A 15,092-nucleotide genomic window follows, 5' to 3' on the forward strand; every position below is an offset into this window, starting at 1 on the left:
AGACTAAAGTTAATTATGGAGTTCCACAAGGTTCTGTGCTAGGACCAATTTTATTCACTTTATACATGCTTCCCTTAGGCAGTATTATTAGACGGTATTGCTTAAATTTTCATTGTTACGCAGATGATACCCAGCTTTATCTATCCATGAAGCCAGAGGACACACACCAATTAGCTAAACTGCAGGATTGTCTTACAGACATAAAGACATGGATGACCTCTAATTTCCTGCTTTTAAACTCAGATAAAACTGAAGTTATTGTACTTGGCCCCACAAATCTTAGAAACATGGTGTTTAACCAGATCCTTACTCTGGATGGCATTACCCTGACCTCTAGTAATACTGTGAGAAATCTTGGAGTCATTTTTGATCAGGATATGTCATTCAAAGCGCATATTAAACAAATATGTAGGACTGCTTTTTTGCATTTACGCAATATCTCTAAAATCAGAAAGGTCTTGTCTCAGAGTGATGCTGAAAAACTAATTTGTGCATTTATTTCCTCTAGGCTGGACTATTGTAATTCATTATTATCAGGTTGTCCTAAAAGTTCCCTAAAAAGCCTTCAGTTAATTCAAAATGCTGCAGCTAGAGTACTAACTGGGACTAGAAGGAGAGAGCATATCTCACCCATATTGGCCTCTCTTCATTGGCTTCCTGTTAATTCTAGAATAGAATTTAAAATTCTTCTTCTTACTTATAAGGTTTTGAATAATCAGGTCCCATCTTATCTTAGGGACCTCATAGTACCATATTACCCCAATAGAGCGCTTCGCTCTCAGACTGCGGGCTTACTTGTAGTTCCTAGGGTTTGTAAGAGTAGAATGGGAGGCAGAGCCTTCAGCTTTCAGGCTCCTCTCCTGTGGAACCAGCTCCCAATTCAGATCAGGGAGACAGACACCCTCTCTACTTTTAAGATTAGGCTTAAAACTTTCCTTTTTGCTAAAGCTTATAGTTAGGGCTGGATCAGGTGACCCTGAACCATCCCTTAGTTATGCTGCTATAGACGTAGACTGCTGGGGGGTTCCCATGATGCACTGTTTCTTTCTCTTTTTGCTCTGTATGCACCACTCTGCATTTAATCATTAGTGATTGATCTCTGCTCCCCTCCACAGCATGTCTTTTTCCTGGTTCTCTCCCTCAGCCCCAACCAGTCCCAGCAGAAGACTGCCCCTCCCTGAGCCTGGTTCTGCTGGAGGTTTCTTCCTGTTAAAAGGGAGTTTTTCCTTCCCACTGTAGCCAAGTGCTTGCTCACAGGGGGTCATTTTGACCGTTGGGGTTTTACATAATTATTGCATGGCCTTGCCTTACAATATAAAGCGCCTTGGGTCAACTGTTTGTTGTGATTTGGCGCTATATAAAAAAATTGATTGATTGATTGATTGATTAAAAGATTAGAGTTCATTAACACCTGAATAGATTAGAGCTCAATAACACCTGAAAAGATTAGAGCTCATTAACAATTGAAAAGATTAGAGCTCAATAACACCTGAAAAGATTATCGCTCAATAAGACTTGAAAGATTAGAGCTCATTAACACCTGAAAAGATTAGAGCTCATTAACACTTGAAAAGATTAGAGCTCAATAACACCTGAAAAGATTATAGCTCAATAAGACTTGAAAGATTATAGCTCATTAACAATTGAAAAGATTAGAGCTCAATAACACCTGAAAAGATTATCGCTCAATAAGACTTGAAAGATTAGAGCTCATTAACACCTGAATAGATTAGAGCTCATTAACATCTGAAAAGATTAGAGCTCATTATCACCTGAAAAGATTAGAGCTCATTAACATCTGAAAAGATTAGAGCTCATGAGCACCTGAGAGCTCATTAATACCTCATCCAAAGTGCAAAGTGTTAAGAGAACACTACAAAGTGTTAACACTTTGTAGTGTTCTCTTAACACTTTGCACTTTGCCAATTGTTGAAGGAACAGCAACATTACAAAGTGGTACATGCTTCAGTGTCCCAGTTTTTCATTCGTTAATTGTACTTTACAAAGACAACACGTCTTGTCACTTTCTGCCTGGATAGATTCTTTTCAGGCTGAAGTGCTGATGCTGTGTTGAGGCTGGTGAATGTGTTCCTACATGAGCTCACAACCCCTTAAATCAGACCAGCACGGCCTTTGTGCAGAGGGCGGGACCCAGCAAAGGGAGGGTATCAGAATAAGGACCGTATATAAGATGTTGTCCAGTCCACAGCACTCACCGTGTTCAAAGTCCTGTCTTTGCCGTTTGTCTGTCCCTCCAGCTGCTGTCTGTCTGTCTGTCTGTGTGAAGCCGCTTTCCTCCACCATGCTGGTTCGAGCTCTGATCCAGACCTCGCTGGTGCTCTGGTTTGCTCGTCAATCGCTGCAGGGAGGTAAGACAAACACATCACATGTTCTAAGAACTCTTATCTTCACTGTCTGCAGAATTTTGACATTTTTGCAAAATTTTTAATTACAGTTCATTTATTATTATTTTTTATTTATGGTATTTACATAATGCCAAAATCACAAAAAAGCTGCCTCAAGGTGCTTCACACAAGTAAGGTCTGACCTTACCAACCCCGAGACAACGGTTATTGTTCAGTTTGTCACAGCTGACATCATGATGTTTTCATTCTTATGCAGAATTACTTGATGGGCAATAATTCCATTTTGTACTACAATGAGCACAATAATTATGTAATTATATTTTCCACAAGGAGTTGACTGAGTTTGTAGTTTGAGCGTGACTGCATGCAATTTATCATATTGGTGGAAAACAAAGACTTTTTGAAGTTAGGCACAAATTGACATGCTTTCTGTATAATTCTGCACAAGATGTTAAAAAATATTTACCATATCTTCTGGAATACAAGCCACACATTTTGAAAAAGGCTTCTTGAAGAGGAAAATCCCATATATAAGTTGCACCAGAGTACAAGTCTTTATTATCAGCTTATTAATTTGTGATTATTGTGTGTTGTTGCAATCTGTTTATTATTATTGCCATTTTTCTTTTATTATTGCAGTTTATTTTGTTAAGATGTTTGTTATATTAAAAATGAAAGTGTGTTCTATTTGGTGTATAAATTGCGGGACCTCCCAAACTAATAAAAAACAAACAAAAACACAAAAAAGCAACCCCCTCCAAATAAAAACCGACATGCACTCCAGTAAATGCCGTAAGTTAAAACAAAATTTTATAAATGGATTGTATTTATATCGCGCTTTTCCCTCTGCATTAGATGCTGAAAGTGCTTTACAAATAATGCCTCACTTTCACCTGATGTCAGGCTGCTGCCATACAAGGTGCTCACTACACACCAGGAGCAATAGGGAATTAAAGAACTGCCCCTAGTGGTTTTCCAGTCAGGCTGGGATTTGAACCAAGTATCTTCTGGTCTCAAGCCCAGCGCCTTAACCACTAGACCATCACCTCCCCAACCTGCAGTGTTTATAGTACACAGTCAAGTCCATAAGTATTTGCACACATCATCATCATAATCAACATCATCATCATTATTATTATTATTATTATTACTACTACTACTACTATTAATTTATTCATGGCTCTGTGCACCACAGCAATGACAGTTTGAATGAAATAATCAAGATTTGCTTGTAGTGTTGAGTTTAATTCTGTAATTCAATGTGTTTGACAAAAATATTTTGCATTATATATTATAATGTTATATATATATATATATATAGTGCCCTCCAAAAGTTTTGGAGCACTTGGTATTTCACACATTTTAATTTGTTTATGCCACTTCCACTACAAATAAGAGCAATATGAGATTTCTGTCGTCTGCCATGTGGAGTCTTCATGCCCTAATATCTATCTGTGGGTCTGTGAAGTAGTTTTGACTTAGAATAGAATAAACTTTATTGTTTGTCCCACAAAGGTCACAGAAATTCTTCTTCAACTGGCTCATAAAAGCACATTAAATCCTCACACAACTTCACTGTTAAAAAAGCACAATTGATAACACAAGTGTCTATCTGTTGTTACTGAGAGCTGCTACAGCAGAGGGCATGAAAGGTTTCTTGTAAATATTTTTGTGGGCCAGAGGGACTTTGTATTGCCTGCCTGATGGCAGTAAGTGGAAGGAGTGGTGATGGAGGTGTGAGGGGTCCTCAGTGATCAGGGTGGCTTTCCTGATCACAGAGCGATTGTAAATTTCATGGGGGGGGGGGAGAGTGAACCATTTACCTTGCTTGCATGACTGATAACACGGAAAAGTTTAGTTCTGTGTTTTTCTTTAAAAGAAAACCAGAAAGTTCCACTATAATTTGCCAGAAGGTATATCTTAGATGCAAGCCTAGATTTGGTGTTTTGGTGAAAGCAAATCCTCCTCTATACCACTTCATCATGATGCTGTATAATTGAGGATACAAAATGCAAAACTTTGCACTGTTCACAATTTCTCCAATCACAGCCACAGAAACCTATAACTTCTTCTGGGGGTCTTGGTGGCTTTCCTCACGCTTCTCCTTCTTGCACATTCACAAAACTACAGATTCCATGCAGATTTACTATGGAGTGCCTTACTGTTTGTAAAAGTCCAAGACATATTCAGTGACTTAGAAATGCTCGTGTATCCATCCCCTGACTTGCCTACAGAAAACCGGCTGTAAAAGTGATTATTTGTATGACTAATAGGCGTTATAATTTGCCCAATTACATATGAGCTCTGAAAATGGAGGGGCCGTGTATAAAAAGTATTAAATGATTAAACAGTTAAAATGATGTTTTTGTTCAACCCCTTGAATTAGAGCTGAAAGTCAACACTAGAAGAACGTCTGAATGGTTTCATTCAAATTCTATTGTGTTGGTGTTCAAAAGCAACATCACAAAAATATCATGTTGTGTCCAAATATTTATGGACCCGACCGCATTCCATGACATTTTGGAGCACACATCCAGTTCCTCAAAGACATTAAAGGACAGAGGACTGATGGACTTTGGTAGATGTGGTTGGTGACTCGGTCTCACCTGAGTGTTAGATATCGTGTCTGTGAGACCAGGTCAGGAAACAAACCCTCTCAGAGCTATTTGCTGTGACGCAAACACCAAGGTTCTTCTTTTGATGTTCTCCAATTTCTCAGAATCAAAGGCTGTGATGAAAAGGTGGCAGACATGGGAAAAATGTCACAAGCACCCGTGAGCAGAACCTGCAGACTCCAGTCAGTCAGTCAGTCAGTCAGTCAGTCTGTCGTTGAGTGTCTGTGGTTCATCAGTGCAGGCATCTCCTCTATCATACGCAACCGCTCCGTCCACGTGCACATCCGCGTCCACGTACATGGCGACTCACTCATGATGACCACATGGTGCAGAAAACCAAACAGTCAAATGTCCACTTCAGTTTTTTTCTGCGCAATCCAATTAAATTCCTGCAGGAGAATATCTGACCTGCTGATAGATGACAAATATTTGATTTGATTTTTGGACTTTTGTTGTGTCTTCTCAAAAGGATTTATTGTTGATCAGGTTGCACATAAATACAGTTGTATGTGAAAGTTTGGGCCCCCCTGATGATTTCAATGATTTTCTTTTATAAATCATTGGTTGTTTGGATCAGCAATTTCAGTTAAATGTATCATATAGCAGACAAACACAGTGATATTTGAAAAGTGAAATGAAGTTTATAGGATTTACAGAAAGTGTGCAATAATTACTTAAAATTAGACAGGTGCATAAATTTGGGCACCCCAACAGAAAAAATACATCAATATTTAGTAGATCCTCCTTTTGCAGAAATAACAGCCTCTAAACGCTTCCTATAGCTTCCAGTGAGAGTCTGGATTCTGGTTCAAGGTATTTTGGACCATTCTTCTTTACAAAACATCTCAGGTTTGTTGGTTTCCGAGCATGGACAGCCCGCTTAACATCAGACCACAGATTTTCAATAATATTCAGGGGACTGAGGTGGCCATTCCAGAACGTTGTACTTGTTCCTCTGCATGAATGCCTTAGTAGATTTTGAGCAGTGTTTATGGTCGTTGTCTTGTTGAAAGATTCAGCCCCGGCGCAACTTCAACTTTGTCACTGATTCATGAACATTGTTCTCAAGAACAATGTTCATGTTCCTCAATCCCATCATCACGTCTTCCGAAGAGGAAGCAGAGACTGGGTACTCAGAGGCGGACTCATCCATTACCCAGGCCGAAGTCACAGAGGTGGTTAGAAAGCTCCTCGGTGGCAAGGCTCCTGGGGTGGATGAAATCCATCCTGAGTACCTTAAGTCTCTGGATGTTGTGGGACTGTCTTGGCTGACACGCCTCTGCAACATCGCGCGGCGATCGGGGACATTGCCTCTGGATTGGCAGACCGGGGTGGTGGTCCCTCTGTTTAAGAAGGGGAACCGGATGGTGTGTTCCAATTATAGGGGGATCACACTCCTTAGCCTCCCCGGTAAGGTCTATTCCAGAGTACTGGAGAGGAGAATTCGACCGATGGTCGAACCTCGGATTCAGGAGGAGCAGTGTAGTTTTCGTCCTGGTTGCGGCACACTGGACCAGCTCTACATGCTCCATCGGGTGCTCGAGGGTTCATGGGAGTTCGCCCAACCAGTCCACATGTGTTTTGTGGACTGTGTTCCACCGTGTTCCTCGGGGCACCCTGTGGGGGGTGCTCTGGGAGTACGGGGTCCGGGGTCCTTTGCTAAGGGCTATCCGGTCCCTGTACGACCGCAGCAGAAGCTTGGTTCGCATTGCCGGTAGTAAGTCAAACCTGTTTCCAGTGCACATTGGCCTCCACCAGGGCTGCCCTTTGTCACCGGTTCTGTTCATTATTTTTATGGACAGAATTTCTAGGCGCAGCCAGGGTGTAGAGAGGGTCTGGTTTGGGAACCACAGAATCTCGTCTCTGCTGTTTGTGGACGATGTGGTTCTGTTGGCTTCGTCAAATCAGGACCTTCAGCGTGCACTGGGGCGGTTTGCAGCCGAGTGTGAAGCGTCTGGGATGAGAATCAGCACCTCCAAATCCGAGGCCATGGTTCTCGACCGGAAAAAGGTGCTTTGCCCTCTTCAGGTCGGTGGAGTGTCCTTGCCTCAAGTGGAGGAGTTTAAGTATCTCGGGGTCTTGTTCACGAGTGAGGGACGGATGGAGCATGAGATCGATAGACGGATCGGTGCAGCATCTGCAGTGATGCGGTCGTTGTATCGGACCATCGTGGTGAAGAGAGAGCTGAGTAGGGGGCAAAGCTCTCAATTTACCGATCGATCTACATTCCGATCCTCACCTACGGTCATGAGATTTGGCTCATGACCGAAAGAATGAGATCGCGAGTACAAGCAGCTGAGATGAGTTTCCTCCGCAGGGTGGCTGGGTGCTCCCTTAGAGATAGGGTGAGGAGCTCGGTCACTCGGGAGGAGCTCGGACTCGAGCGCTGCTCCTCCACATCGAAAGGAGTCAGTTGAGGTGGCTCAGGCATCTTTTCCGGATGCCCCTGTACACCTCGCTGGAGAGGTGTTCCGGGCATGTCCCATTGGGAGGAGGCCCTGGGGAAGACCCAGGACACGCTGGAGGGACTATATCTCTCGGCTGGCTTGGGAACGCCTTGGGGTTCCCCCGGAGGAGCTGGGGGAGGTGTGTGTGGATCGGGAGGTCTGGGCGACTTTGCTTGAGCTGCTGCCCCCGCGACCCGACTCCGGATAAAGCGGAAGAAAATGGATGGATGGATGTTCTCAAGAATCTGCTGATACTGACTGGAATCCATGTGACCCTCAACTTTAACAAGATTCCCAGTACCTGCACTGGCCATACAGCCCCACAACATGATGGAACCACCTCCAAATTTTACTGTAGGTAGCAAGTGTTTTTCTTAGAATGCTGTGTTCTTTTTCAGCCATGCATACCGCCCCTTGTTATGTTCAAATAACTCAATTTTAGTTTCATCAGTCCACAGCACCTTATTCCAAAATGAATCTGGCTTGTCCAAATGTGCTTTAGCATACCTCAAGTGATTTCTGGCGTGTATGCAGAAAAGACTTCCTCTGCATTACAGCATCATACAGCATCTCTTTGTGCAAAGTGCGCTGTATAGTTGAACGATGCACAGAAACACTATCTGCAGCAAGATCATGTTGTAGCTCTTTGGAGCAGGTCTGTGGGTTGACTATGACTGTTCTCACCATCCTTCGTTTCAGCTTAACTAAGATTTTTCTTGGCCTGCCACTTCAGGCATTAACTAGTACTGTGCCTGCAGTCTTCCATTTCCTCACTATGTTCCTCACAGTGGAAACTGACAGCTGAAATCTCTGAGTTAGCTTTTTGTATCCTTCCCCTAAACCATGATGTTGAACAATCTTTGTTTTCAGGTCATTTGAGAGTTGTTTAGAGGCTCCCGTGTTGCCATTCATTAGAAGCGATGCAAAGAGGGGAAACATTTGTAAATGGCCACCTTAAATACCCTTTCTCATGATTGGATTCACCTGTGTAGGGAGGTCAAGGTCCAGTGATCTTACCAAAACAATTTTGTGTTCTAATAAATGTATTCAAATCAATAAAATGACAAGGGTGCACAAATTTATGCACCTGCCTAATTTTGCTTAAATAATTATTGCACACTTTCTGTAAATACTAGAAACTTCATTTCACTTCTCAAATTTCAGTGTGTTCATCTGCTGTATGATATATTTAACCGAAATTTCTGATCCAGACAACCAATGATTTATAAAGGAAAATCATGAAAATTATCAGGGGGGCCCAAAGTTTTGCATACAGTTGTAACTATACAATCATTGTCCTTTTGAGAACTTTAAAGAATATAGTGTTATGCTTTTGGTTTTTCAGGTGTTAGACCTCAGAGTGTGTCCTGGGGGAGAGTACTGCCGGCCAGAGGTATGTTATACATTTTTAAAAATGAAAAGAAACCCATGATTAGGTTTAGCCAGGGTTCTAAAAAAAAATTTCTTGTAAAATAAATCTGTGATTATGTTTTTTGTGCAACTGGCAGAGACTGACACTCATGATACTGTGGATAAGCACCCAGATTTACAAATAAATACGGTTTGTATTTTGACTGTAGGATGTAGAACCACTGGTATTGGTTGAAAACTTTCCCTTTTGGGAGGAGGTGTATTTTTCAGGCCCCAATAACTTTCAGGGTTCCAGCCTGTTAGTGACCGAATTCAGGCATGTACCTGGCACCACCCAGCTGAAACCACATACCAAATTTGGCTGAGCTACGTCCCATAGGAAAAAAAATGTTTTTTCAGATCTTGATAACTTTCAGGGTTCCAGCCCTATTGGGGCAATAATGTAGTAGGTACTGCTCCACCCCCAGCCGAACCCGTGCACCAGGTTTTGAATAGACTGGCCCAACGACTGCTGAGAGGTGGTCCAGAAACTTCCACCTGACAGACTCACAGACGTTATTATAAGATTATAAGGACTTTTTAATGTTTGAGTCCAGTGTGTCGAATTAGCATACAAATTTTATTATTATCAGCCATTTAATAAAATGTAGAATTGGAACGATGAAGTTGCACACATTTTTTTTTTTTAAACTTTTGTCGAGTGCCACAGAGTTCAATTGGTTCTGATGCATTATTCAGATCAACATGCTGACACCTGAAACAGCTTTCAGACAGACAAGTTTTTTCTTTTTTTTTAGCCAATATATTTTATTGAACATTACAAACAAAAGAACAAAAACAACCCGCAAGAACAAACCAAAGAATAAACAACAACAAACGATAGGAAAAAAAGAATGAAAAAAAAAAAACGCAAAAATAAAACAAACAAAAGCAGACACACAGGGTCGATCAATAGTTTGAGAAAAAAAAATGTGGCAGGAAAGCAGTAAAGCACGACCAAAAGTGAGATTATCCCATTTCATTCTGTTACATTATGGGGAGATTTCACCTGATGAGAGATGCTTCACAGTCAGTCAGTCAGAGGCTTCAGTGGTTTTTAAAGATCTAAGTCATTTTACAAAAAGGGTTATCTTTGGCACCACTATAATTTTATTTATTAGCCTTTAAATAAGAGATTCATAATATGGCCATATATGATCAATATGATCAAACTTCACGTCTAGAAAAAAATGAATAAAAAATTCCCCTTGAAGGGAAACTTTTTAAAAAGAACAAACAATGAGGTTTCAAAAATAAACCCACATTATAATGTTTGGACTTCAGTAGAAACTCAGTTTTGTGAAATTTGAAAGGTGGTACAGCTTTAATCAAAAGTGGCAAATGCAATTAAAACAAAAGCATGATTTTCTGGTGAGCAAGCAGAGAGATAAAGGCAATGACACCCTATTGAGTCACTGACATTTTAATATTATCTGGGGTGGGGAGGGGAGCTGCCAAAAATAGCTATGTGGGGAGAGGATAGATTTTCAAATCCAAATTATTAGAGATTGTGTCAAAAAAGTTATGCCAGTGTTTGGACAATTTTGGGCACAACCAAAACATGTGGGTCAAGTCACAGGGGGTCCTAGAACATCAAGAGCATCCCTCATCTAGTTTGCCTGGACAAAATACAACAAGTCTGGCTTTATTTATTTATTATGGCCTGATTTCTGTGTCGTAATTATTGTATGAAGTGAGTCTGACAGCTGGAAGAAGATATGACATGAAGCAGGGCTTTTTTCCAGAAGTCATCTCACGGGATGATCTGCAGTTCATCCTGCCAGTTGACAATTGTTTATTTTTATTGATTTATTCTCTCCCATTGCATATAGTCACCTCAGATCTTTATAGCCTTAAACATAAGCAGAGTTGCATTCAATATTTTGCACAAACTCCATCTATAAGGATCAGGAAGAAAACAGTGAGCGCAAACAGAGAACTGTTAGTAAGAACTGCTGACAGAGTTTACCATTCTGCTGCACTGCAATCAGGTGAGATTGAAACTCTGATGTCAGTTTTTTGCTGGAGTACCTGAATGCAACACGAAGAAATGTAGCCGAACAAATGGCTCCTCCACAGTTTTAAGTGCACAAAAATTTGAAAATGATGTGATTTAGAAAGCAACTTTAATAATGGCAACCATGAAAGTTCAGAAAAAGTGTTCACCCTTCTAGTTGGCCAGGAATGGATCATATAAATAGAACTTGAAATTTATATATATATATATATATATATATATATATATATATATATATATATATATATATATATATATATATTACATCCCAAAAGCAAATGAAATAAAATGTTGTACTTAAATGTGAAATTTTCCTAGATGTCTGTGTGTGAGACACTGATTTTTTTGTGTCCACATTCAGGTGTTGGAATTGGAGTAAAACCAGGAGGTTAGTGATTTGCATCCATTCACCACCGCTACTAATAATGAAATATTGTCTGATGTATAACGTCAGATTTATTATATATTTATATATTTATGTATTTATTATATTATATATTATATATTTATTATAAAGACCTGATTAAATGCAACAATTTTTTCTTACATATAGTAGAAAACCACCAAAAATAATGCATAATATAAATGAGAAAAGTAGGCACAAAATTTACATTTATTTATATGTATTCATGATTCTTGTTTTCAGTTATTCATTGTTTTAAATATTGTATATACATACATTGTGCAATACTGCATGTTACCATTTCTATATATCTTGACATATCTGAGTGTTTGCTGAGAAGGGGTGTTGCTGTTTGCAGTTGTTGGTGCCCTTGGAGCTTTGGGGAGCCGATATGGCACCAAGGCCATGAAAACAGGAAGTAGGTTTAACTCCTTGTTTAACTCTCTATGTGCATAATTTTCTGATTTCACTTTTAAAAGGTCGTGATTTCATTTTTGCTTTTCTAATCCTCAGCTGGACGTTATTCCGGAGCTCAGCTTGGTGCTGGTGAGATGTTTTAGAATATATATCTTTTGCCAAACAGCATATCTGAATGGCAAAGATAACATTTAATCAATCAATAAAATGATTAAATCTTAAAAGTTTAATTGTGAAGGTAACTGTGTTTTTCAACCCTGGTGGAAGTCATCATTTCATTCATCTTGTATTCTGAATGATGATACTTGTAGATACACTAGTGGCCAGAAGTTTACATACACCCACAGTGGACATGACTGTCACAGTAATTTTGGGTTTTTAATGATGTCTTTGAAATGTTCTTTTTTCAGGATGGAATGACTGTTCAGTAAACATCATTAATGACTTCAATAAAACAAGAACTGGGTGCACAATTTTGAATTTATTTTGGATCTTCTTACAGGGTCAAAATTATACAAACACCCCCACTAATATTTGGTTAAATGTCCCTTGGCAAGCTGCACCTTGACCAGATGGTTTTGGTTGCCATCAACAAGCTTCTGGCATAATTCTGACTGGATATTTGTCCACTCTTCTGTACAGAATTGGTAGAGTTCATATAAATTGGTTGGTTTTCTGGCACAGACCCGGGTTTTAAGCATAGTCCACAAATGTTCAACAGGGTTGAGGTCGGGGCTTTGGGAAGGCCATTCCAGAAGCTTCATGTTAACCTGCTTTATCCAGCCCACAACTAGTTTTCAAGTGTGTTTGGGATGATTGTCCTGTTGGAACAAACACATTTAAACTGTTTAGCTGTTGATTTGAGGTGACATTGAAGAATTTGCAGGTAGTCCTCCTCCTCCATTATCCCACTCAATTTGTGCCAATGCATCAGTATCACTGGCAGCGAAACAGCCTCAAAACATGATGATGTTTGAAAGCCTCACAAACAGTGACCTCCTGTCTCTGTGGACAAATAGCTCAATTGTTGTCTCGTTTGACCATAAATCTTTGTCCATGTGGGCAGTTGCAAATTTAACTCTAGTTTGAAGGTCTTAATTTTTCTTGGTTGACACCCTCTTAGACCATGGCGATGTAGAACTTGTTTCACTGTGGACAGTGATGCTGGTGGTCCAGTTGTTTCCAGTTCATGGCAGGCCTGAGCCTTGGTTGTTCCTGAGCACTCACTCACTCATTCATCTTCAACCGCTTATCCCCAACTGGGTCGCAGGTGTTCCTGAACATCTTAAGCAATTCCCCCTCATGTAGAGGTAACAGTTTGGGCCTTCTTCTAGACCTTGGAAAAGTGGTGACACATCGAATAACTTGTAATTATGTACAGATGTTTAAAGTGATGATCTTGGAATCTGCAGTGTTTTAGAAATGGCTCCATGAGACCTTCCCAACTTCTATAAATCTACAATTCTCTTTCTTAGAGCTTCACTGAGTTCCTTGGACTTTCCCATTGTTCTGAGTATTGGTCAGTCCAATGAGTGCTGTCAAACATCCTTTTTATGATGCAAACAGAAACTACCAGTTGTAGTCAATGAGAATCACTAAGGAGGAGTTAATAGACCTTGACCTCCTCACATTAAGAGACACTGCAGAACCATCAGCACCACTTATTAAAATATTTAAATGACTGCATTTATATATCTGAGCCTATATGTTTAATTTTGACCCTGTGTGGATTAGAGAAGATCCAAAATAAATTCAAACTTGTGCACCCAGTTCTTGTTTTTAGAGTCATTTATGATGTTTGCTGTCTGATCATTCCACCCTGACAAAAATACAGTTCAATGACATCATTAAATGCCCAAAATCAACATGACAGGCATGCCCATGGAGAGTGGATGTAAACCTCCAACCACAGCGGTATGTTCAAAAACATGATTGTCCCACATGGTTTTCACAGCAGGTTACAGAACTCTTGGATTAGGAAGCAGAGTGGGACTGAAGCAGGGAGGATACGGAGCCCAGGGAGCTTATGGTATGAAATTATGCCATCATTTATCTGCACAATCTATTTAAGGGCCCCTTCACACATACTGCGAATATGTACAACTCACAGCGAGTCACAGTGAAACAGCTCATATGAGCAAACTACAAAACATCACACGGCGGGCAGGTGTGCATGATCCTGGTGCGATGGTTTGTGCACGCGACAGTGTCATCGAGCAGGAACAGCTGCTCACACTGTGTTCCATGGGACATGTTGCACCACATCACGCCACTGATGTGGAGGAAAATGAAATAAACAGCTGTATAATTACTGAATATCACTGGGTTGATATAAATAATACATAAAAGGGGACACAATACAGAGCCCCACGGTTAAATACTCCTGGTTAAATAAAAAGAAAAAAATGCCACGGGATTCAAACCCGCATGCTGTGATTACCAGATGGAAACTTTACCACTGCACTACAATCACTGTCTTGCAACAGGAGCATGATATGGTTCAAATCAATAAGCAGATAAATGTATTTTCTACAAAAAGAAAAAAAGCGCTGTCGTAACTGACCAAAGACACGTGTCTTGTCAGACGTGACATTCAGATCACCTGCTTCATGTCCAAATGAACTGTGGCTGTGCGAATAACACACACAGATGTGTTGGGGGGTGGGGTGCGCGAAACACAAGCATACGTGTTGTGGGGGGAGCCGACACTGGCATGCCACATGTGCACTTGGCAACTCTACAGTCGTGAGGCACTTAGACAAATTTCACATCCAGCTTGACAGTGATTGTCTGCTGACTATTTTTGTGAGGATAGTATGAATGGCCACACATTTTCTATGTGCCAAGCGTAGAGCTTGAATCTTCGACTGGACTGGGTTGCTTGACGCGAGGACATTTTGCTTCAAATCGCAGAAGCTTCCTCAGCTAAAATTCTTGCTCTGGTAGACTGACTTCTGTCTTGACTCTTGTAGAGAAGAATAAACAGAAGCCACAAAAGCTGGAGTTTTAAACCTAACCAGACCCCTCCTACCGAGAGACAGACTGCTATAGGCTAGTGACTAAACAATAGCTATAATTAGCACCTATTGTGCTTTAGTTAGCACCCTCCTAATGACAGGACAGCTGTCCCTCCTAATGATGGGATGGACGTCTCTCCTGATGGCTCCCTTGACAAAGTGCAGAAGTCCCAGAGAACAAAGAGACCAAATAGACAGGAGACGGAGACAAGAAGAAGAGGAGTGTCTCTCCCTTATTTAGCAGGAGTAGGGGAAAAACTACAGAGGATCTTCAGACAGCACAAAATCCCAGTTTACTTTAAACCGGTTAACACCTTGAGACAGAACTTAGTTCACCCTAAGGACAGGATCCCTAGTTACAAACAGAGCAATGTAGTGTATTCTATCAGAAAACTGTAAC

General features: G+C 40.6%; 1 protein-coding gene across 1 annotated transcript in view; it reads left to right on the forward strand.

Annotated features, from left to right (window-relative positions):
• Nucleotides 1–2,235: 2,235 nt before the first annotated feature.
• The window catches only part of LOC117527918 (glycine-rich cell wall structural protein 1.0-like), a 42,117-nt gene continuing 29,260 nt past the window's right edge, over nt 2,236–15,092 (forward strand). The window contains exons 1-6 of the mRNA XM_034190423.1: nt 2,236–2,369; nt 8,774–8,821; nt 11,217–11,243; nt 11,617–11,676; nt 11,772–11,804; nt 13,630–13,704. Of these exons, the coding sequence (XP_034046314.1) occupies nt 2,303–2,369; nt 8,774–8,821; nt 11,217–11,243; nt 11,617–11,676; nt 11,772–11,804; nt 13,630–13,704 (310 nt within the window). The 5' untranslated portion in view covers nt 2,236–2,302. The remainder of the gene's footprint in view (nt 2,370–8,773; nt 8,822–11,216; nt 11,244–11,616; nt 11,677–11,771; nt 11,805–13,629; nt 13,705–15,092) is intronic.

The sequence above is a fragment of the Thalassophryne amazonica genome, chromosome 16 (genome assembly GCF_902500255.1).
Source record: "Thalassophryne amazonica chromosome 16, fThaAma1.1, whole genome shotgun sequence".
Classification (NCBI taxonomy): domain Eukaryota; kingdom Metazoa; phylum Chordata; class Actinopteri; order Batrachoidiformes; family Batrachoididae; genus Thalassophryne; species Thalassophryne amazonica.